Source organism: Pagrus major, chromosome 12 (genome assembly GCF_040436345.1).
Source record: "Pagrus major chromosome 12, Pma_NU_1.0".
Classification (NCBI taxonomy): domain Eukaryota; kingdom Metazoa; phylum Chordata; class Actinopteri; order Spariformes; family Sparidae; genus Pagrus; species Pagrus major.
Window position 1 is genome coordinate 19,118,367 of NC_133226.1, and position 25,429 is coordinate 19,143,795.

General features: G+C 39.8%; 2 protein-coding genes across 2 annotated transcripts; both read right to left on the reverse strand.

Moving 5' to 3' along the window:
• Positions 1-3,887: 3,887 nt before the first annotated feature.
• Positions 3,888-5,030, reverse strand: s1pr3b (sphingosine-1-phosphate receptor 3b). The gene has a single exon (XM_073478425.1). The coding sequence runs from the start codon at positions 5,028-5,030 to the stop codon at positions 3,888-3,890; it is 1,143 nt and encodes a 380-aa protein (XP_073334526.1).
• A 16,804-nt stretch (positions 5,031-21,834) lies between these two features.
• On the reverse strand, positions 21,835-24,907 carry zbtb7c (zinc finger and BTB domain containing 7C). Its single transcript, XM_073477362.1, has 3 exons — positions 24,188-24,907; positions 23,413-24,086; positions 21,835-22,456 (listed from the first exon to the last, which is right to left on the reverse strand). The coding sequence occupies exons 1-3, from the start codon at positions 24,905-24,907 to the stop codon at positions 21,835-21,837; spliced, it is 2,016 nt and encodes a 671-aa protein (XP_073333463.1).
• Positions 24,908-25,429: the final 522 nt, after the last annotated feature.

The following is a 25,429-nucleotide window of genomic DNA, read 5'->3' on the forward strand; positions in this document are numbered from 1 at the left end:
TTAGGCACAAAAACCACTTGGTCAGGGTGAGGAAAAGATCATGTTTTGGTTTAAAATACCTGGTTTTGTCAACTTCCTGTCAAAAAATATTGTGTTTTTTTGGTCACCACAAACACGCCTGGAAATTGTCCCGAGTTCTCCTTATAAATATCCAGTGTTTTCATGCTTACCAATTAGATTTAGGCTCTGGGGAGTGAAAACCAGTGAGTGTACTTCACCCTCTTGTGGCTGAACGGAGTATTACAACAACAAACACTAAGAAAAATGATCCTGACCTCTGACAAAAATGCTTTCACAGATGAAAAAACAGTGACTTAGAAAAATTATCCTGGCAAAAATAAATAAATTGAATTAAGTCTTTTCACAGATTAAAAAATCATGTAAGATTATCTTAGCCAAACCTTTGTTTTCTCCTGTTCTTAAGTCATAAACACAGGAGGATCAGACTTTTTTCTCACTTGTCCCTCAGGGCTTCCGTACATCGAGTATCTTGGGAGAAGGAATAATGCGCTAAATTTCTAAAAAAATAAATAAATAACTAAAAAAAAAAGCACTATGCTAACGTTCAATTCTTTTGGGACTAGTCTTTATTTCTGAAGAGCAAAATTTGTAGTTACCACCTGGGAAAAAAAGTGTTGGACAAAGCATATACAGCAGGTACAACTCCATACTTGAATCTCTCTGATAACAATTAGCTGTGTGGCATAATGAAATTAAAACAAACCAAAACACGCTGGGACACAAAAAGAAACATGGCTTCTTTCCAGATTTCTGTTGATGAAAATGTGCCTTTTATTTGTACAAATGGTATTTTTATTTCTCGTTCTCTCTCTCTTCAAAGTGCAATAGCTGATCTTCAATGGGGCATGCCTGTTCACTAGAGGTTGTGTTTTGCCCTGCTGCGTGTTGCTGCTTGAGACTACTGTTTTCTCTCTCTCTTATCTGTCTCCCTCCCTCCCTCCCTCCCTCCCTCTCTATTATATATTATAAATGTATCATTTCCAGATTCTAAATATAAATATTTGTCGGAGGGAATCACACAGAAAACTCACTATTTTGGAACAGGTATAGTTAAAAAAAAAAAAAAAAGGAAATAAAAACAAAGAAGTCCAAATGATGTTTACAAATTTAATCTTTTGGTTGTCTGGGTTTATCATTATTCTGTATGACTGTTGGCAATAAAACCGTGAATGTGTAGAATCTCTCTTGTTATCCCTGCTGTAATAATCAATAACATGTTTCAGTTTATGGTCGACAGTTTCCTCTTTACAGTTAAGGGTCAGATTGTAAAAAAAACAAAAAACTTTTTCTTTATTTTAGCCTCGATTTTGAGATTTGTTGTTGTTATTCTTGATTATCCATAAAACACACAGCAGAAAGTTTTAGTAGGGACCTCTTTTGTACACAAAGGTGGAGAAATTCACAATAAATGGGTTCAAAGTGAGATTTTTAGATAATCCAGAATAATAGGGAAGCTGTTTTATATATATAAAAAAGATATATATGATGCCGTTGATGATGAATGATCTCAACAAACAAAAACTGCATTGTGCTGGCTACAGAGATCTCACATCTCTAAACCTCGACAAACCAAATCAAAGCTATGTGCATGGCTGCATACACAACAAATAAACAAGAAAATATTAGTTTTTCTTTTTTTGTAAGTTCATTTTCCTCAAAGTAACGTAGGACTACACCAGGTGAAGCATCCTTAAACAGCACGTTCACTCTTTATTGTGTCAAAGCTAATATTTTTGCATCATATACTAAATAGCTGCACATTTCACATGCTGCATACACGTTCCTCTTCCTTCAGTTGACCGGCTTCATGCTTTTTTTTTTGTTACAGTAAGTTGATACAAAAACACATCTGGAACAATCAGATAACAGACAAAAAGAAACTTGCAACTAGTTCGTTTCGATATAAAATGAGAAAAGAATCGAGGAGATTTTTGGTAACACATCATTTGAAAAGTCCGCCTGCGCAAGTGATCAACAAATCGGGTAAAGCTGATGAACTATACGGACGAGGCAACAGTCCACCTGTGGTTGGTATAACGAGTTAAAAGCAATTAATTTCCCTTTTCTGCTACTTTACACTTCCACTCCACAAATAATGTACTTTTTGCTTCATTACATTTATCTTACAGCTTTACTAGTTAATTTGCAGATTGCATGTTGCACCAGAGTCAAAGTAGAGCATTTTTAAATAAAAAAAAAAGGTATTCAAGGTAATCAGTTGACTCAAAGCATACAGTGAATACATACATGTAAATATATGTATTATTTTACTTGTACTTTTATACTTACAGTGTTTATTGCCAGAAATTTACTTTTGATACTTAAGTTAATGTAAAAACTCACTTCTACTCAGGTTCCACTCACCAAAGTAATATTTTAACATGATATATTACTTTTACTCAAGTTACGACTACTGGGAACTTTTCACAACACTGACCAGTATAAACATTTTTAACATTTTTTGAATTATAAGATTAACTTGCCATTGTTACGACACTACAAGTGTTCAACACTAATAAAAGAAACACTGTATATAACGGCTCCATAGTGGGAAAATGTATATTATCAGATAAAGACCATGTGATTAAACAGAGACGATAATCTGAAGCACATCCTCAGTACACTGATACAGCAGGTGGTAGTAAGCCACCGAGTTTCTTTGTGATCTGCCAATAAACACAAAGAAGAAAAAGACTAGTGAGCCAAATGTGGAGGGTTTATAATAATATAATGCATTTGCTTTGTGCATTAACAGGACAGGAACTTCTATTCAAATTGAAAAATGTAAAAAAATACCAGTTATCTTACTGTCACTGGTAGATAATCTGTTAAAAAATATGTCACAAAGACTCTAAACTCTGCAGACGGACGATTTAAATCAAGTGTTACCAAGATCCTGTCTCTGCTCAACATGCAGCTTGACGTTTCAGCATTGAGGATATTAGAAATGATTATGAACCAGCAGATGGAGCCGCAGCATCACTGAAAACTACTGAACTACATCAGCTACAACACTTAATGCAGTTTGAACACGATGCTGTTGATGAGCTATAATGAAAAAAGGTCACATGTTTGACTCTCCAGCATGTCATTCTTACATCACATATACAATTAATATTGCAGTTTTCATTACAGTAACTGCACCGTATACTGTAGTATTACTGAGTAAATACAGAAATTACAGACTGGACGGCATTGAATAATAAATAACTTCCATTTTTCTTTTTTTGCAGTTACACTAATGTTTGTCTACAATCATTCTTCATTACATTACTTTGCAGAGCTATAATTGCACTTTAATTCGTTTGCAGGTGACTTTTCACTTCTTATTTGTGTCAGATGGTCCAATCTGGAACCACAGAGGTAATTGTTTTTTTTATCTGACGAGGGTTAAGAGCACCTTAAAGAGCACCTGCGAGAAACCACCTTCAAATAATAATAAACAGGGCTTTCTTAGTTAAAAGTGCAATATGTAAGATGTGTCAGATGTGGGTTGGTGGACAGCTTCACGACCTGGGAATGAAACTCAAACATCAGCTATCTTTTCTCCAGAATCGCAATTTTCTGCAAAAAATAACCAAACTTGGAGCTTCATGTCACTCGCTGGGGATAAAATATGACCTGCACTTGGCAAAAGAAGTGAAATTGATTGCGTAATTGAGCACATTAACCTTGTAAACTAACCAGTCTGATGCCAACTGTGGACATTTTTAAGCTTCTCACATAATGGATGATGCAGACGTAGCAATATGAAGCACTAAAGAGAAACCGCTGCCCTGCAGCTTCTGCCAAAAAGTTCACATCCTTCATTCTTAATCAGTCACATCTCGATGAGTTTATGTGGACCACCCCTCCACTTCCTGCTTCTATATCTTCTCAAGGACGGCCTGCGTGGCCCCTCCTGCCACCACCGACACCTCTCCAGGGGCCGTGTCCGCCTCCTGCCCCCTCTCCTTCTCCTGCTCCGCCTGCTTGGAGCTCCTCTGGCTCTGGTTGGGGTTGTTCTGGCTGCTCCACGACTTGCTCCTGCTGCGGCTGGGCTCCAGGGCCTGCTTGTGCCCGCTGCCGTTGACGGAGGTCTTACCCCTGTAGCAGCAGACACACACCAGACCCAGGAAGGCCCGTCTCATCTCCCGGCTGGCCAGAGTGTAGATGACCGGGTTCATGGCCGAGTTGAGCACGGCCACGGCGATGAACCAGTCGGCCTTGTAGAGGATGGGGCAGCGCTGCTCGCAGGCCACGTCCAGCAGGAGCAGGACGAAGATGGGCGTCCAGCAGGCGATGAAGACCCCGACCACGATGATGACGGTGCGCAGCAGCGACATGGCGTGCTCAGAGTTTCTGTGCTTGCTCACCTTCCGGCTGCTGGACTTCACCAGGATGTAGATGCGAGCGTAGAGGACCGACATGGCCAAGAGCAAGATCATGAAGACTATGATGCAGAAAGCTACATATTTCTTGGTGTAGAGAGGGAGGACAGTGGAGCAATCGGGGAGGTTCTCCAGGCAGTTCCAGCCTAGGATAGGCAAAGCTCCAAGAGATATGGCGATCAGCCAGCAGGTTCCTATGAGCAGGAAGACTCTGTAGTTCTTGTTGGCATCGTAAGGCCTCATCTTGATCATAGTCAGGTGTCTCTCAATCGCGATAGCCAGGAGACTGAAGATGGAGGCGCCGAGCGCAACGAACATGCTCCCCTCTCTGACGAACCACAGAGCAGGCGAGAGCTGCAGGGTCTTCTCTCCAGACAGGAGCAGGTTCACCAGGTAGGCGACCCCGGCCAGCATGTCGCACAGCGCCAGGTTGCCGATGAAGTAGTACATGCGGTTGTGGAACCGGTGGTTCCTCCATATGGCCACCAGCACGGTGAGGTTCTCCAGGACGATGAAGCTGCATATGACGAGGAACACGATGGTCTTGGCGTCCACGGTGCCGGAGCTGGTGCCGATGCTGGGCCGGTGGTCCAGCTTCCCCGTGTAGTTGTAGTGGAGGTATATCTGAGGGTTGATCATCTTCAGCTGCTGACACCGGATGTCAGGAGAGCGCGAGGAGTCCAGTGTCAGCAGATCCACCGTGTTCAGCTGCAGACACACAACAATGGCCCGAATAATCCAGCTTTCTATTAAAATAATAAGCTTCGACACAAACAAACACCCACAGGCAACATTATTATTACAGGAAATACACCTTCAGATATATGATGATGCTGTTTGTTTGTTTGTTTGTTTGTTTACAGGACTCTTGGACCACTGCCCAAACAATCATGGGCTCATTTAAAAAACAAACACACTGTAATTTAATCATCACTTCTAGTCATTTAGACGCTAATTTAGCTTTATTTCTAATCACAATCGCGTCTGGACACAATAGATTTAACCTCACAGTAACAGTAACAGTTGTTGTGTCTTCTTGTGTCGACTGAAGTCAAGTTTAAACACAACTCACCCTGGGGATGCTCGCAGCTCAGTTGAAAGTGAAACGCACGCCGAGAGACAAACATTTCATTGCTTTCAGCTGTAGTTTTCTGGGTTGTTTCCTTGATTTAAAGTCCAACTTTAATCCCTTCTCCTCTGGCTCGGCGGCAGAGAGGCAGCTCCTCATCTTTCGCTGCTCTCTCAAACTCCGGAGTTTGTCGACGTTTGGCTGGAAGTCACACCTCCCCCCTCCTCCCCTCCTGCAGCCCGGGCAGGGAGCGCAGCCCGGAGAGGCTGGGACAGGCTGGAGGGGTCAGTTCATCCGTGAAGCATGTCAGAGCCAGGAGGTACGTGTGTGTAGGGGGGGAAAGTCACATACCCTTCAGTAACATGGTTAACTTTACGTTTTGTGGAAATAATACACAAGCTTGTTCAAGCATTTCTTATCATATTTAGGTATATTACCAATGTATTTCCTCATATTTGCCCTATATAAGTCAGAAGTTGGTTACTAAATGTCGAGCTAAAGTTAGCTACACTAATTTAAGATGGCTGACTGGCTTTCTGATGTAATAACTTGATTGCTAGCTTGCTTGAATGTAAAAAATAGTTAGCAATCTTAATTTGGCTAAACAATATAAGATAGCTAGCCAGCTTTCAAGGAAGCTCCAAGCTATCTTAACTGAAGCTAGCTTGCTGGCTAAATAATTTAAGATAGATGACTTTCTTGCTGATGTAAAAATAGCTCAAATTGTTTGCTAGCATGCTTGAATGTTAAGCCACATTAATGTAAAATCAGTTAACACTCTTTTTAGATAGCTAGCTAAGCAATATAAGATAGCGAGCTAGATTATTTAAAAGTAAAGGCTAGCTAATTGATGTAAAATAGTAAGCTAGCTATATCAGTTTAATGTAACTGGCTATTTAATCTTGCTTGAATGTAGCCTAATTAATGTGAAATAGTCAACTATATCAATTGAAGCTAGCTGGCTAAATCATTCAAAGCAGGAGTATGGATCTTATTACCCTCCAGAATAATCAGTTTATCAGGGTAAAGTAAATAATCTGTCTGTGGTGACACTTGGAGCGGCCTTTTTCAAATTTCTAGACCTGAAGAGAGGAGTTTCTACCACAAATGGGAGACAAAAGGTCCATACATTCAAGCAGACTGGCTTGCTTTAATGTTTAATTACTCTTAAAAAGCTCAAATTAATTTTACATAGCTAGCTAAATAATTTAAGATCGCTGGTTCGCTTAAATTATTGTAGCTGGCTAGACTAAACAGGTGAAATAGATACAGTAGATAGATATATTTGACTAGTTTATCAATCCCATTAGGAAATTGTAGTATTTCAGCAGGCAGGTTACACAAAGAAATTAGGTAGGTAAGAAACAAAATACAATAAAAAAAAATCATGAATAACAACTTTGAGGACTATATTGTGTTGAGTGCACAGCAATGTACAAAGTTTACGTATATTTATACAATGCAACAAAAGGTTTGTCTCTAACTTTACCAAAATACCAGAGTCTGTAGTGGCTGGTGTTCCCTGGTGTGTTTCTGCTCGACATGAACAAAAAAGAGAAAGGGTGAGGATATAACATGCTGTAAGCGTTTAAGTTAAGATGACTGCAGCCCATCCTTTGTTCTAGTCCTTCTGTTGTGACCTCATATCCAGGAAGGATGGGCAGGGCTGGCAGAAAGGAGTCTGGGAGGCAGAAAGACAGATGATGACGATGCGGTGAAGTGGGAATCTGAAGACTTTCCTGACTAAGACTAAACACAAAAGGACCAGAATGTGACTAAAACAATAAACTTTATGTCCAAACTAAATCCAGAAATTACACCATGAACAGTCAAGTCATGAGCTTCGTGCTGTGGATTTGTGCACGATGTGAGTATGACTCAAATGCAAGAAACTTACTTTACACGTTGCCAGACATGTAAGCTGCTTGCAATTTTCCCCAAACGAAGCACATACTGTACTTTGTCACAGACCAAATCATTAAATAGTAGATCTCTTCCAGTGTCTGTGGTTATTAACCCAGAGGAATGTTTTGTGTGGTCGAATAAACAGCTGTGGTCTGGCGTCGGTCCATTAGCATTGTTACAGTCACAATTCTCAGTCATTTCCTGCAGGTCGCACTGTGCCAGGAGCAATGGGGGAAAATCTCAGGGGGAAAAAAGCCAAATAGTTACTCTCTGGACCCGCAGCAAATCTGGGACCAATCACAGAGCGGGTCTACGTAAAGGCAGCTGGATTAACAGACCGGGAACATGGTTGGAAAATCCTTGGGTTTTTCAGCAAACTGCAGTGATGTTGGGCGCACATCTGCATTTACATAAACTCTGAGCCAAATATGAAACCATCAGCAAGTACAAACCCATAATATGTGGTTAGAGTGAGTCTATGTCTATGTGTATTCATAGACTACTGAAGAGGAGCATGGGTGGAGGGTTTTTCACTTTTTGCAGGACCACCCTCACTACTTTGTTGGCAGCCACTTCTATGGTTTAAAGTGAGACTGAATTTTCCTGTCATCTCTGACAGCGGGACAGTAATTAAAGTTCTCTATAGCTGCCATTTTCCAGCACCAGGAGCTGCATTTCCCCCCCTGATATCATCAATACACCATATGTGTGATTTCCTGCTATTATAAAGCTATATCATTTGAGTATAAACCTTCAACCCCTTCATTTGAAAGTACTGCACTATATAACCTTCCTTCCCTCAAGAGTATCTGGCCTCACAGCTGGTAAAACCATTCCTCAGGGAAAGTTTCCACTGTGGACCTTATACAGTTCAGTTATGCAGGATGTGTGACACTGTGAGAGGCTAGAAGTGTTCACATCCTCAATTTAAGTTAATGCCACACTGTAAAACTGCAGTAAATAAGTGACCTGCGTTTACATTCTGCTTCAGTAAAACTACAGAAGTTTCTGCAAATTTTAACAAAATTAAAAAGTCATGCATCAGAATGTCCCCCGCGGTGGTATATTATTATATATTACACGATTTAAAGCCGCTACAAGGAACTTTAATTTTTTTGTATGAATGTACTTAGTTACATTCAAACTCTGCGGCTGTTTGACAGTGAAAAATAAAAATAATACAATAGATAGTAAAGATATTCTGTGTAGAAATATACCTTTTTTTTTATTTAAAGAGACGTGTACTCGATCTGTTTCCTGTATGTAGATTTACATTTGAAGCATTTAACTAAACTCTTGATTCAGGGCATTAACATATGAGGTCATCCATTATTAATCATAATGCAATATAAAAGTAGTGCACACTCACAATTCCTACACATATTAAGTATTCTCAGGACATTCATAATTTATTATAAAGCAGTTTATGTGACTGGTAACATAAAAGGCTCTCGTTCAAAGCAGAGAACTAATGGTTAAATGAGAATGGCCGGATAGCATAAAGATAAGGGCCCTGTGCTTTAGTACCATAAGCACATTACAAAATCTATTTGGCCGGCATCACTACAGCCATTACTGTGCCGGGGTTTGCCCTGTTCGAGCTCTCAACCCTTCATTAGAGTGCAGGAGATGGGGTCAGAGCCGTGGGCAGTGGGCACATCCATGTGCAATTACATGACAACCGTGCCTTTAATTTCACCCTCGCCATTTTGAGGATAAAACACGCCCCGTGAGTCTGGGCTACAAATCTGAGGCGGACAGTCCCCCTCCTGCCCTGTGGCTTCTGTGGCGGCAGTATTTCGAGGCACGGCGGTCTCTCGCATGCAACTTAACAGAACGAGGCCTCGGCAGTCGTTGCTGAGGCATAATTTCAGCCGTGGCACAGTTTAGTCTGGGATCTGCCAACTTTAGAGGCCCACACAAACAGAAATAGGTCTTTTAGTTCTGTCACTTCCTTTCTCTGCAGGGATATTTAGCACTCTTACCTTAACTTCTTTCACCCATTAAGTGCCGCGCTTTTAATTTTCCGTTTCACTCGCTTCCAGCTGAGAGATTAATCGGATTGTTTTATTGAGGTGCTGCCAATGGGTCCTTCAGTTGCTCCTCAATGGACTATCTAGTGTCAAACTGGCTGTCGTTATAATACAAGCTTAACTTTAATGGACTGAAATCACTTAACACCGAACAGGGAAAATAACCCTGAAGCCACAGTTTTTCTGTAGCTGACTCATTTTGAGAATTTCCGTGATAATTGCATGGTTCAAGACAAGGTTACTGCTGCATGTGAGCACACATTATATTCTCCTCACCTCCACGTACGTACGTGCAAATGTTACGTGTTTATGTTTTGTTAATCATTACTGAAGCCTTTAGTTAAAACTTAAAACCTATATAAACAGTTTAACTTGTTTATGTATGACTTGTTTGAAAGTGGTAAATTTTTTTGCTGTAGTGCTCGGAGAGAATGAAGTCACATTCCCTCAGTGTGTAAACTGAGCTTTTCTGTTCTCTGTTTAGGCAGCTGAGCTGGCCGTGTGTGCATGTTAGTGCATGTGATCGTGCATGTAAGTGCATGTGAGTCCCTCTCTTCTCATCCCTGTGTGCCTTTTCAACATGGCAGCCAGGTAAGAAACATACTTTTTGGGTTTTTTTTACAGCTAAACATTACACTAAAGTCTTCTTTCTGAAGACATTTGAGGTGAGAAATCGGCCGATATATCGTTCGGCAGACATTATTGGCTGATATTGGCCTATCACAGATATATTGTCATTGGCGTACAGTATATGTTCCCATATGAACACGATTTTCTGCCATATCCTGCCTCTATTACCTGTCTTTGTCGCAAGTTTTTGAAAACCACATTCGAGGGATCATCGGAAAAAATGGAATCAGCATCAGCCCCAAAAATCCAGTATCAGTCGAGCTCTTCTATTTAGTAACAAAGTATTGATTCATGTTTAATCAGTACTGCCCAGTTTGACAGATGCACAAGCCTGCGTATCAAAGCAGGACACAAAATGGCGTCCTTCTTGTCATAAACTTTATCACATTACAGATAAACGGTAGACAACACTGCCTCGTTTTACAGTCTGATCTTTGTGGGCAGTGTGTGTTCAAATGCCACTTTGTTTTTTTTTCATCTCTTTTTCATCTGTGTTGAAAATCCCCCTTGTATCAAAATCCTATTATTATCTTGAGTTAATAGAGCCTTCAGGGAAATGATCAGTTCTCAGAGAGACTGAAGTGCGACATGCGACATGCTTAAGCTTTCTATGTATTGTACAAAAAGGGGAAGTGTGGTTAGTCCCTTGAGTGTCAGACTTTAAAACCCATTTTCTTATCAGTGCTTCATATTGTAAATGCAGCTCCGGGTTTTTATCTAACACCGTCTTGTCTTGACCTTATGTTGAGACTATATTTTGGCTTATATTTAAGTTGTCAATCCAGGCTACTACGCTGCATCTGCGCCAGGTAGCGAGCCATTTTCTTTCCTTTTTGTTGAGTGCAAGTGCATCGGCCTTCCAGACAGTTAATGTGAGTCTACAGCGATAGTCCATTTATCACGAGGTCAGGCAAGGCTTTTCTCTCTCAGTCCCATTAGGTCTACAGTACTGAGAGCTTGTTGTATCGATGTCCAGCAGTCATTGGTCATTCCCCGTTACTGCTCAGTGGATGGCTATTCCATTGTCGTCAACATAGAGAGGAGTCTGGAGTCTGTGTTCATATAAAACCTCAAATATTAAGTTCTTACTTGCATTATATTTATTGATCTTTCACTTTGGTCTTATTCCCGACAACTCTTCTCATCCTTTTCCTTATTGCGTCGCTCAAACCAAACATAATCTGATTTATAATACAGAAATAGATAAAGCACTGAGTATAATAACAAAATGTAAAAAAAAATGCAATTGTTTTAAACCTGGGTTCTGTTTATTATAGTTTTGGCAGTGATTTAAGCAGCCAGTAATCTAAATTGGTGGCAGTAGGTGGTAAACCTACACCTGCACTTTCAACTCAACTCCTCTGCAGTCTCTGCTGACACAGAAAAACTCTATTGTTATTTTGACCCACTAAAAAGCTAATGTTGTCTGTGGGTGTCATCACCACAAAATAGCTTCAAAAACTGTGCTCAAAACCAGTAAACATAAACTAAAATAAAACCTTTAAGCAGTCCCTTATTATAGATAACAAAAGATTATGAATCATTAACTACTTATGAAACCAACCAAGACCAATATTTAAAGAGTTTAGCTCTCATGCTGCAGGTGGGAGCCACATGAAATTGTTTACTTAGCTTTAAATGCATCGCAAATCAATGTTATGTCATCACTGCTGTTCATTTTTCATTCATTTCATAACCGTAAGAGCATATTTAAATGCAGTTATGTCTAAAATATACCATCCGAAGCCTCCATTAACTTGTTCATGTTGCTTATCTGCACAAGTCAGGCACCATTAGTTTTATATAATAAGATTATCTAAAGTAGATGTTCTGTTGGATCAATGTGCCGTATTTCCATTTACATCCACTGGACACAGCGGTGTTGTAACAGCACGGTAGGTGTTGCTGTACAAATATTACGCAACTTTTTTATTTTCATTTTTCAGTCTTTGTTCATGTCTCACAGGGATGCAGTTAAACTCAGAATGAAACATGTGTTTCATTTGAAATCAAAGGGCTGACTCTTCGTTGCCTCTTTCTTGCTTCCTGTTGTTCAAAATCAATAAAACTGCTCTCTAGGAAATTACCATGATGCATAGTAAGTGTACAGGAAACCATTATAGCATGCATGATTAAATGTAGGTGCACATTAGGCTCTACTACGAACTCCTGTGTAGCCAGGTGATGGATGCACAGCATTCATGCCAGTATATGACCTCACATATCCGCCGATTTTACAGCAGCTGAGTTGAGCAGTGAGTTGAGCTCTAAAGTTGCTCCTGACAGATGAAAGCCTTTTTACAGGAAAGCGCTTCATGGATGTGACAAAGATCTGAAACAAAGCACAAAGCTCCTGATGCACAAAGTTGGCACAAAGTGTACAAAAGAATTACATACATACATAATTAAGGCTTTTTTTACTTTTGTACATCAGTGAAGCAGGTGTATGGAAGCTCATTTCTGCCAGTTAAAGAAAAAAATGATGAAAATTTGCTTAGCCTTGATAAAAAGTATATATATTCTTACGGTACATCAGAATTATGAGATAAAAAGTCATAATTACGGATAGAAAGTTGCAATTTTTTATTTATTTTGTTATGAGAAAAGTGGCACTTTCTCCTCTTCTTTATTGACAAAGGTAAATAAGACAGAACATCAGTAGTTTGTCTCTCATACAAACAACCAGTGAGCTGCCTTACTGTAGTTAGTGGATAGATGTGCATTAGTTTAGCTGGATGTTTTACTAAAGTACAGCACTTAGTAACTATTCCATGTTGTTGTTGTCGAAGCTGCTAAGAAGGGCAACCACACTGAGTTATACATATATTAGTCTGACTCAACAAATGCAGGCTATCGGCATAAGCTAGTCGTTGGTTGCCATATTTCAGGTAGTATTCCTTCCTTCTATCTGCGTGCTACCTTTTCAAAAATACCAATTTACAAGAAACAACAACATCAAACTCGGAGCAAGCAACCCACACGCTGGAAATGGCAAGTTACCCGAACACTAACCTGGTCTCTAACAGTACCAGCCGAAACAAGCTAGCAGTTGCTACCTTTTCTTTTGTTTTGTTCCTGGGCTTTGCACAGCCTAAGACAATGGTCTAGCTATGTGAGACTATACTAATCTGGAGAGCCTATTTGTGGAAATTACTTTTTCAAGTTTAGCTTTTTTCAACAGTGCATCGACCCAGCTGTGTAAAGTTATTTGTGACATTAGTAACACATTGACTATGTACCACAAGAGTCCACATTACAGCACAATTATCAAATGCTTTTAAGGGAACCTAACTGCTATTTCTTAAAAAAAATGAAAAGTTCATAAAAAAGTAGTTATTGCTTATGTTTTAGCTCAGCTCATTACATGCAGACGTATATTTCAAATAGAAATCTGTGTTATTGTAAGTGTTAGCTGCAGGCCAATAGGTTGGAAAACAAGTGAGAGTATGTTAGTGCAGCTTGCATGTTCTGACGCAAGGAGAGGCCTTGTGAACACGTATTTAGACCACAATAAACCCTCTTAACTGACAGTCAGGTGTTTCTCGGAGGTCTTCAGTTTGCTTTCAGTGGTTTGTGAGTGTGTGTTGTTTCCAGGAAGAGGTAGATCAGAGGGAGGTTTAAAATGTTCTCTTCTATAAATGCCATTTTAGCCTTGATATACAGTACAATACCTCACACAGTATGGTCACTTATTGTTACTCCATCACTTCATTGTTAAAAATAGATGTTAATATACAATAAAAGCAGACTCAGTCCTTGTGGACACATGCACTTCATTGTGATATTTTTTTGTAGATGTCTACATATTGTAGTTGACGTCCTGAGTTTAATGGGGATTTGACTTTACAGGTGAAAATGATTTGTGTAGTTAAACCTTCCAGCTGTGTATTCTCCTAAACTGTATACATATTTCATTAGAGGCTCTATGGCTGGTGCCTTGCTGACCCTGGCCCTCTGAGAGCATGAGCAAACACACACACACACACACACACACACACACACACACACACACACACACACACACACACACACACACACACACACACACACACACACTTTAGTTCATTCGGACACTGGCAACTGTAGAAGGATTGTCTCAGAGTCAGCGTGATTGTCTGGTGCCGACCAAAGAAAGACTCAGATGGTGGCTGTCTGCAGCTGAGGAAAATGCTGTTCCTGAAGTGAGATTCTCATAATGTTTTTGATATGTTAAGTGAGGGAAGGCCTTACACAGAACACAAGTAATCTGTAATGTCTATTAATATAGCGTAGGATGGTACTGTGAAGTCAAAAAGCCACAAGAGACAGGAAGTTTAAACAGAATTCATTTGTGAGAACTTGACATGTTACTGCTCTCTGTTGCAAGAGGGTATTTCATTTACACTTGCAGACAACTGCTGATGTAGTCAATTCTAACAATAATCTAAAACATATCCATTTAATTTTATTTCATAACAGTTATTGAACAATTAAGCTTCTTCTCTTTCCTGTCAGTGTTTTTAATAGTTATTAAATATGTGAAAACGAAGTTATGGCTTGTTTTTGACCAGTCAAAACTAACCTCTATGAATACTACCTGTGCGGTGTCAAAATGGGTTAATACTCTATGGATGCACCACTTCTGAAATTCTGGGCCAATACTTATGTTTAAAATAATAATTTGGTCATTAGCCAATATGATTGCAGATACTGATGCTTTTTGTTGTTGTTCATTTTGTTTTTGAAAAATATTAAAAAAATAGATAACTGAGCTGTTTAGTCAGCCCTTCAATACACTATCTTTGAAAGAGCACGAATTTAATCATATAAATCTATGACCGACCTTTTATATAACCTTCTGAACAGTTTATTTTAGTCAAAGTAACAATGTGTTTCATTTGGTGGGCGCAACGTTAATAAAACTTTAAAACATTACCTTGTCTGTGAGCACTTGTGCCTGATTCACATCAGATAGATTTATTTTTTTGTTTAATGGTGTATTCACCAGTTTGACCACAGGATCATTCGTGTTTATTGTCGTTACACGCTCGAGTATTAATTCGCCTCCCAAAAAAATCCAGATTACTTTGCTGTACATTAGCCATAAGCTAGCAAGCAACGGTGCGCACCCAGGGTGTGTGTTTATGTATTTTAATTCAGGTCAACCGCTCACTGAACTCAGTAGTTCTCAGTCTCAAATATCGGTTTTCAGTCTCCTTGATTTCTAATAATCTGCGTCAGTAGCGGCCCTGAAAAAGCCATATCAATCGACCCCTAGTTTGAAATGAAGTCAGTGTACACTTCTCTGTGCTCCCAAGGGAATCCATGACCTATTTTTATACTGTATAACCACTGTACAGTTCATTACAAATAACTTTTTTAATATAATAATTATTAGATCATCAACACTGAAGTGTTTGGAGCAACCGAAGTGGATGTCAGCGAGCTGCTTTGTGATTATGTCATATGTATTGTTGCTTGTGTTTGAGATCTAGTCACAGGCCAAACTGTTGCTTTTTCAAGGTCCTTTGTTTTGAAGGTGTTTCCTCGTTGGCCCCCGCAGAAACCCCACAGAGAACATCAGACCGTGTTACCTTCAACAGTCCCTGTGGTCTAACTTGTAGCTGCATTGTGTAGCTGCATTGTCACACAACTTCCTCAGAGGATGTCCCATTAGAAATGCTTTGTGCATGCAAGCATAACACACACACACACAACAAGACACAGTCGAGCCGCTGTGTGTACCAACACCGGCCTTAGAGGATTGTCAGGGTGGTGACTAAGTAATAACAGAGAGAGGAACCCAGAAAGGACTGCAGGTTAATGGGTCAGGAAGTCACACCTCAGGAGGGTTGGGATTGAGGAAGTCATGTACACACAGACACACGTTTTATACTTTGTCTTGAGGGTGTAAACCTTTCCAAAGCTAACTGTCTGTGCTTGACTCACACTTCGGTTACACATGACTAAGACCACCAGACACAATTCATAGAGAGACATTTTTCAATTATTTTTTAATCACAGTGAGGTGTAGAGACTAGATAAATAAGGCCTGACTTTGCTTCAGTTGTTATCTTAATATTTTTCTGTTCATATGTGTTTTTGATAAGACATTTTTACACATCACACAGCAGGAAAAGCAAATGTGTAAATAATAAAATGATGATCACTAAATACATTTAGCTCCCTCAGTTTCAGGGTCCTGGTATTGTACATGCTGGCTCACTGTCATGACTTACTGGGACACTTGAATAGAATGAAGCTATTGTTTATGTTATTGGTAACATCTGTGTTTTCCTTACTGAGAAATGCCTAAACAGAAGTCATCTGGTCATACCAAATTAATGGCACAGAAAATAGGATATTTCTTCACTTTAATAGTCCAAAAAGGATCTAAAGCAGAGGCTAAAAGGAAGGTGTTCAATGTAAGAACTTGGACTGCGTGTTATCTATACATCCACAGGGGCGTTTCACTGGTTTTTATACTGCTTTGTTGTTTTTATCCTTTATATGCAGTGTTTTCTTATATTGTCCAATGTCTTTGTCCTCTTACACAGAGCAGCAAGGACAGACAGGGTGGATATTGTATCTGTAAAATGACACATCGTTAATAACATGGTGAATAAAACACCAAAGTGGTACAGTAATCAGCCCTTTCATGTCAATTTTGAGTTATAATCAAAGCTTTGATCAAGTCTGCATCAGCTGAGCTTGTCGCAGGTTGAAATGTCCTCGATTACACAGATAACATAATTCATTCTGCTGTAATATCATCTCCATGTTTTTTATTTAACTGTTGAAAATGTACCAAATCTTAATTTTTTTATGATTTTATTTAGATTTTTCAATACATACAAGACAAGACAAACAACCACAGGCTTGACGAGAACAAAACAAAACAATAAAGGCCAAGCCAAAAATAAAATAAAACAAAACAAAACAAAAACACTACAATTGCTCCACACATCCAACAAACAGGTTCAATATCAGTGTCATCATCTAAACCTTCAATACAGGTAAGAGTACATTTGCGCCAAATATCATTCCTTTTGTACCACATCTTATTAGAAATATTAATAGATGTACGCATGTATCCGGTGCAGCCCCCCCTACTGAAAATATTTACCTAAGCTATCTGTTGAGCATCTCATGCCCACCTGAACCACAAATCAGTGCTTTTGAATTTGTTTTCCTGTAGGTAGTTTATTGAAGCATTTACAGTTCACGTTTAAGTGAAAGGTCACTTGGTTAAATCAGATCAAATTGCTTAAAGTCGCTTTCAAATTGTTCCATCCGATCTTATGCCTTCAGCCCAGTTTACTAATACTTAAAAACTAAACAGCCTAACAACTTATCGCAGAATTAAACTCTGCTGCAAGAGTTTAATCTCATTTCAAATGTAAGCTTCTACTTCCCCTAACATTTGAGTGAGTCACTGCGTAGTCCATGACTGGAGGTGCACAGTTTATCACAACCATTCTTAACATCAATAAACCTTGTGCAAAGAAATAAATGAAACCATCAGGAAGCAGCTGCTGCAGACCGTCTCTACCCCACATGAAAGGATGTGGTTTGTGGTGAAAGTGTGTCCTGAAAAAGCTTTGACCTCACTCTCTTTCTTTTATGTCTCCTTCTTCCTTCTATTACTTTACCAGAATATTTTTAAAAAAGGACAGAACGAAGCTGAAAGTCATATTTTTTTGACACTATTTAAACATTTTTCTACATCTTTGAAGAAACTTCCACTGTATTGCACTTTGAGGGTCCAAAATCAAATTAATGTTTGACTTGCCATTCTGCAGGAGTGAAATTTAAATCTTTAGCGCCCTCCAGAGGGATAGAGCCGTAACAAGATGGAAGACACGTCTCAAACAGCCAATGAGATTTTGTTCCTTTAATGAGGCACTGGGGGGGAAAGTCATTTAAAACAGTTAAAGAGTCATGAACAGTTGTTTTTATTTGTCTACTCTTGCATTCTCACATGTATTTGGGTCAACATCAGTCTCATTCATTCATTCAAGTTATTCAATGCCAGACAAATATATAATCGTGGAAGTTATTTTAATATTAGGAAACATAGGGAGGATTTATTCCAGTACCATATATTTTCCACTAGAGGTCAGTGCAGAGATACAGACGAGTACTGAAGCACAGCCAATGAAATTAGCACTTTTAAGTCATGAAAAGGCTTTTGTGAGAAACAAGCTGAGTGTTGTAACCAAATGCTGAGAGGACAAAAGCTTTTTCAACTTGATTTGTGGTGCAATTGAAAGACAAACTCTCAGTTAATAACACACCTGCACCACTGAATGATCTGACTATAAAAATGTGATTTAAATAAAACATTGTAATCACAGGGTCAGTAAAATCAGACAAGACTGAACGAGTCTCAGAAGCATGATTATCAGTTTAGTTGAATTATTTATTGATCCATTAATCCACCTCTGTAAAACACATTTAAAGAGTATTATGTATGTGATGCATGATTTGATGAGCATATTTTACACTAATTCTTCTATCCTTCAGCTTTATTGTGAATAACTTAATTGTATTAGTCTTCTTTAGACCATTTTGTCACTGAAATCCTACATACATAGTTCAAATATATTGCTGGAATACTCCAATATGCACATTTGCTTAAAGGTTCATTTTTGATTATTATTGGTTGTATTTTATTTGATTCTCTGACACATTTATCAGAATTGTCCCACCCATCACAACTTCCTGTTATCTTCCTGTCTGTCCTCTGCACTCTTTCTACATTCTCATTAATTAGTTATTGATGACAAATGTGTATTTTTATGATGCAAATGTGTAATTTACCTCAGCGGGGACCTAACATCACAGTAAATGCCACCTAGATATTAGCCTCCAGCTAAGCTGGCTCCTTTTGTCATGCGTGTGCGCGCGCGTGTGTGTGTGTGTGTGTGTGTGTGTGGAGATATACAGGTTCATTTCAGACAGGAAGTATAGTAAGGAGTACCCACTTTAACAAACCTACTCTTGATTTACTGTATGCAGCTAATTTTATTCCTTCTATTATGGTAAAATAGACATTTAAACCTCTTCAAATGATAAATAATCATCGAATTAAAAATTAAAACTGGAAGACAATAAGACTCTGTTACTGCCATGTTCTTAATATTCTCAATATGTTAATTTAACCTCATTTTCTAATATTAAACTCATCCATATACGGCAATATAACCAGGGGATTAATATGTGGAACTTCTGACCCACAGATCAAAATGGATTTTTTCATTTTAAACTTACTTTGGAAAGAGGGATCAGTCATGTAGTCATGAATGAATCTGGTGCTTGTTGTAATTTTATTGTGTAATTGTGTCTGTTTTGTGCTGGTTTGTTATTCTCTTGTGAGTTTTGTTGATTTTAAACACCCATTTGCAAACTAGCTTGTAAAAATGCTGTGGTATGTGCTACTGTTCTATGCTATGTGCTTGTCCCTATAAAAATAAACATTAAATAAATAAATTCATTTTAATGACGCTCAGATTGATGTGACCTATGACCAACTATGTCTCAAGAAAATACAGAAAATTTCTTACCAGTTAATTCACAACGGAATCACTTTGCAGAAGAGGCATAGTTTTAATTCCAGACATTTATGAAAAATAATAAAATAATGACGTGAAATTCACGTCCACAAAAATTTACCCATTTTGGTTCAATAAAGCACTGACTCAGTTCTAGGTTAACTTTACCCAGTACCAAATGGGAGAAAACTATTTTGTCACCAATTAATACCAAGAAAATTGGTCGTTTTGACCTTGTGTCGGTGTTACTTTTATTATATGATTGGGTTATTGACCCCAAATAAGATATGGTATAGTTTATATATAGAACTTTGATTCTGGCAGCCAGCCGTGGACAACGCAAAACAAAGTAAACTTTGTTTTAGTGCCGAACTGCCCTGTTTAATTTATGACTTATCCAACCTGGAAGAGTTAGAATCAAACCCGGTGACAGGCATTACGAATAACTTTAATAACTATTCAGAAAGAGCTGATTTTCTCGCTGATGATCTTGTTTTCTCATGTAGGTCATACATCACTATTAAATTAAGACAGTTTCATAACCAGTTAAAAGCTCCGTGTAGCACGTCTAAACTTCATGTGCAAACAGTTTCATCCTCAATGACAATGTATTCTTTTGCTCCTAACCATAACCATCGCAAGTACTTACCTAACCCCAACCGTAACCCTAACCTTAACCTTAAAACCAAGTCTTCACCTCGACGGCTTAAGGAAGGGTAGCGTGGCCAAAATGTCCACACCTTCCAAAAATGTCGCCACTATCAAGGTCTAACTCTCAAATTGGTCCTCACAAAGATATGAAGAAGATAAAAAAAGATAAGTGCAAAAGCAAGCGTGCACACACACTCACGCACGCACACACACACGCAACTTGATGATTTTATGAAAATAATACTCCCAAACAAGTGCAAAGTTCAACATTTAGTGTCTTTATAAAACAGATTTGCAAAATATAGCCAAGGCTCATTCATTTAAATACGCATAAATAGCAAGAAAATACTTTCCCATTTCAATTCAAATCATTTTTGAACTTCTTTATACACAAATCAGAGATGAACATCATATGAAAAAAGGGGCTGAAACCCTCTTGATTCGCTGCAGCAGAAAAAAACACAAGCATACTGTATAGCTGAAGCGGCAGTTGATTAGTCAGAAATATACATCCTCTTAAGACACATACTCATAAACATTAAAACAAAGTCTTATTCAAGTCTGTGAAATATCAAAGTACACATCTTTGGATGGATGCCGCAAAGTCTTTTAAGAGCAATATATATATTTATTATTTTACATCATCAGCAACGGGACCGTAATTAACACCACCATGGCCAAAAAGTTTTTGTTTATGTACAATAGTGCAGACGAGGAGCTAAAATGAGAACAAGGCAGTGGAAGGATAATAACACATTATCAAACATCCTGATTTAATAGACTTCAAGTGGGTTCCCTTTGTTTTGTAATATCATTAAATAACCATGTTTGAATCAAACGTACTTGCAGGACATGTGCCAGACAATGGCCCTGCTGTAATAAACCATTTTAAATGGTTTTTGGTTTGTTTTTTGAAAGCACTGGTCCTTTTTTAACACTTAAACACAATAGTCTAAAATAAAAATCACTGTGATTTGTTTGGATGAAGGCTTATTTATTTAAATTTTATTTAAATTATTTCGGTCTACCTATGTTATCTATAATAACCTTTTTCTACAATAAAAGTTTGATTGTTTTTGTACATGTAATCATTACTTTTACATTCATCATAGTCACTAATTCAACATAACGATTTAAACAGGACCTGCTCTGGGTGTCCATTTATATTTTCTTGCATATGAATACTTTCCAGTATATAAGCCTTATCTCATCTTGTTTTTAGAGGATATTGTAGAATTATGTAGTTTTTTAAGTAATAGCCTTTTAGACAACCTTGTAGATAAATAATGCAAATAATATATATAACAGCATTCCGATATGTTTTCCTCATTAGCAGTGTCAAACTGTTTGCCTCTTCTTAAATGCTATCAAAGTATTTGTAAACATTCACAGGGCTGAAACAATTATTCAACATGACATCTGTGAAATTATTTAGTTAGACTGTGTTTTCAAAAAAAAAAAAAAAAAGTTTGTTTTATACAGCCACATCAGCAGGCTTCAAAAGGTTCATCGGTCTCACTCTTTCACTTTTTAAAAAGGTGCTTTAGCTTTCCAGGAGCAGAACAGACACAGAGTTTGAAGAGCCTTCCTTTCTTGTCTTTTTTTTTTCTGACGACCACAGTTCATTTGGCTGGCTCAGAGATGGGTGGAGCACGCTCCAGTCTCATGGTCCAGGGGTCAGAGGTCGAAGCATAAAATGGAGAGTGGGTAAGTACTTCTTCTCCAGCGAGGGCAAAGGCAAACACTCCCCTCTGCCTCCCTGCTGCTGCCTTCTCCTCCTCTGCGACGTGCTTCCCCTCTGCTCGCCGTTCCTCCCTGCTCTCCCTGCCCGCACCGTCCCCGCTCTTAAATCCCAGACCTCTGTTGCCGAGGCCGAGCATCTCCCCAAGTCCGTGATTCTTGACTCCCTGGTATGCGGAGCTTAACCCGTTCTCCTCAAACCGGTTGGTGGCAGCAGTGGGGGGACACAGGAAGTTGCTGGTGGGTGTGGACCGCCAAGCAGCTGGTTTTCTTCCTCGCCGAGGGCGGGAGATGCGGCAGCTCTGCCTCTTGATGTGTCGATGTAGGTGGTCGGACCGTGTGAAACTTTTGTAGCAGTGCTCGCACTGGTATGGACGGACGCCCGTGTGGATACGCAGGTGGTTCTTCAGGTCGTAGTTGTGGACGAACTTGGAGTTGCAGTGGAGGCAGATGTAGGGGCGCTCACCTGTGTGCTTCCTCATGTGGATCTTCAGTTTGTCTTGTCTGAGAAAAGAACAAAACCACATGTTTTCAGACAGTATGTCGTGGGCTGAAAGGTTTAACCATGAATTACTACACTGCAATTCTTTTGCCTTTTACATCTGGTCTAGTAAACGTTTAAAAGCCAGTAAAAATGATTTGTCTTCACTGACAACATTAAAGGTTTGCTCTAAAATGCAGGTGGAAAGTATGCCAAAGCAGGAGGATGTAGGTGAGGGAGATATCACTAATGCAAAGAAACCAGCGGAGGGGGCTTTCCACTTCAAGCTCTTTGATATTCAGATTGGTGCAAACAGATTAACCTCAGTCAAAAGAGCATGGGGTACTTTTCCACTAACCCAGCAGTTTTACATAACCAGGTGCTTTGTAGTCAAAGCGCAAAGGAACATGAAGGTCTCAAGATGATTTGTGTATGGCATGTGAATATGAAACTTCTACCCTGAAGTAATGACGATGTGACAACATTTATCTGATATCACCATGTTGGTGTTGTTCCTTCAACATCATTTATTAAGGTTGCTCCAGGGCATCATTGCAACTGATCCAAATGTGACAAAGTCTGCATAAGGAGCAGGTTGTGGTGGTTGAATAGGACAGGACTTTCGCCTAGCGGATTGGGATTTATGTCCTATTTGGAACATATTGTTATATTGTTATCATTTATGTTGTTAGACTTAATTGTTTTTTTCAGTTCTCTGTCGGAGTTTGGTTGGGTTTGGACAACGAAACTACTTGGTTAGGTTTCGGAAACGATCATGGTTTTGGTTAAAATAGACCCTTTCTCAATGTTAACTACGTGCTAGTAGCGGTTAACCGGCCTTTTTACAGAGTCACGAAACTATGACATTACAAAAACATGTTTGGTCAGTTACAATGATGGTCCTGGAGCACCATTAATTGTAATATTGTAGGAACAACACCTATATGGCAACATCAAATCGAAGTTCTGCTTTACATACCTGGTGAATCGCACTTCACAGATAGTGCACATATACGGTTTCTCTCCCGTATGCGTCCTCATGTGTCGTGGCAGCTTCCCTGCTCCTTGGATGACCTTGTTGCAGATTGGACACTGTTGCGAAGCTTTGGGCTTCATCTTCCTCTCCTCCTCCAGCTGCCAGGGAGGGAACAGCGCCCCCAGGTGGGACGCGGAGCTCAGGAAGCTCAGGTACGATCGGAAGTCACCTTCATCCTTTATCTGACCCAGTGCGTGACTTTCTGACGGCCCTGACCCGGAATTCATAGTGCTGCCCAGGCCTGAGCTGACAAAATCTTTCAGGAAGTTGCCCTGGAGCAGACTGAGCGGGACCTCCTCCTTCATCTCCTCCTTTATGATCTCTCTTTTCACAGCTAGATCGAGTGGCCTGGAGGCCTCAAGTGGTGCCGAGGCGGGGAAGGCGTGGGGGAGCCTGGTTTGTGGTGAGGCTCCTGTGTGGGGATGCTGGTGGTGGTTTGGGTCTAGGAGCTGCTTGGGGAAGGCCGGGAACTCAGCAGCCCACATGGAGGGGTAGAAGCCTGGGAGGAGAGGGGAGAAGTTGGCCCTCCTGTCCAGTGGTGACATACGAGGGTACAGCCCCTCCTGGAGGAGAGACTCGATTGAGAAATCCTTCAAAGCCCGACTCTCCATACTCTCCTGCAACACAAGACAATGTTATCATTCTTTTGAGCTTGGGAGTAGACATTTAAAGTCTTAATTTTTGCCTTGAAAATACAAGAATAGTAACAGAACTCTACCTGTTTTCCTCTCATGGTGTCTGGCGACTGCGACTGGGATGACAGGTCAAACTGCTGGTGGTACGTGGAGGTGCTGGGAGGCGGCGAGTCCTCTGTCCCCGGCGGCGTCTGCACCCCCCTGCTCTCCGACGACTGCAGCGACCTTTCGCTCACATTGTCCTCGTCCTCCTCCTGCTCGTCCTTCCTCGACCTAACATCCTCCTCTTCGTCCTCCTCCTCTTCTTCCTCCTCCTCGTCTTCCTCTGCATCTTCCTCTTCCTCTTCGTCCTCTTCTCCCTCCTCCGCTCTCCCTCCTCCTCCGCCGCCTCCACCCCCGCTGTCCATGATCTCCAGGCAAACATTGATGATGCAGGGAATCTCCAGCATCTGAGCTGCATTCAGGATCTCTTTGACGTTGGACGCCGTCACTGTCAGAGTTGAAGTGTAAGCGAACTCCAGGATGGCTGTGAGAGACTCCGGAGCCACAAAGTCAATTTCATAAATGGCCGCTGCGTGATGGTGGTCCCCGCCATCAGTGGTGGCAACTGTGAAGAGCTTTTTGAAGTACTGGCTACAGGCGGCCAGAACGGAGCGGTGGGTTCGGTATTCCTGGTCACGGACGATGAGAATGACATCGCAGAGCAGCCCATCACGGCGCTGCTCGTTGAGACTGCAGAGGACATCGCTGCTGTGATTTGGGAAGGGGATCCCGATCAGATCCTCTTCTCTGTGATGAACCATTCTCTTCTCTCACTCTGCTGAATATCTAAAAAGAAGGCAGTAACAACAAGCTGTTTAGTGACACTCAAACAAGAAGTTCAAACTGAAAAAAGGCATTATTCTGTGGATTGCAAATTTAATCCTCACTTTAAATTTTATTTTTACTCTCGTCTCTTGTGTTGTGCCTCTCATGTAATTTCATTATGTTCGAGTCAGAGAGCTAAGTATCCATTGTTCTGAAAGATGAACCCCTGGTAAGGAACTTTAACATATAAAACATTGTTGAGGGTATTTTAAGAATCCTTCAAGAATATTCAGTCTGCCACACGATATAAAACGTTTTAACACATTTCCCAAGTTGCAACTCCTAATATTTCAGAATACAAATAAAGATGAGTGTCCTATCTCCTTGCTAATTTTGTACAATACGCAAAAAAATGGCAGCATTATTATACAAGAAAATAAAATAATGAAAAATAACAATTTAGATAATACTTGATAATTAAACTTTTAATTATTGGTGTGCATTTTGTACAATTTATT

Excerpts from the sequence above, each read along its gene's own strand:
- s1pr3b (XM_073478425.1), bottom strand. The coding sequence starts at position 5,030 with ATGATCAACCCTCAGATATACCTCCACTACAACTACACGGGGAAGCTG.
- zbtb7c (XM_073477362.1), bottom strand. The coding sequence starts at position 24,907 with ATGGTTCATCACAGAGAAGAGGATCTGATCGGGATCCCCTTCCCAAAT. Across the intron at positions 24,087-24,187 it reads ACACCATGAGAGGAAAACAG|GAGAGTATGGAGAGTCGGGC; the intron begins GTAGAGTTCTGT and ends CTTGTGTTGCAG. Across the intron at positions 22,457-23,412 it reads TGTGAAGTGCGATTCACCAG|ACAAGACAAACTGAAGATCC; the intron begins GTATGTAAAGCA and ends TTCTTTTCTCAG.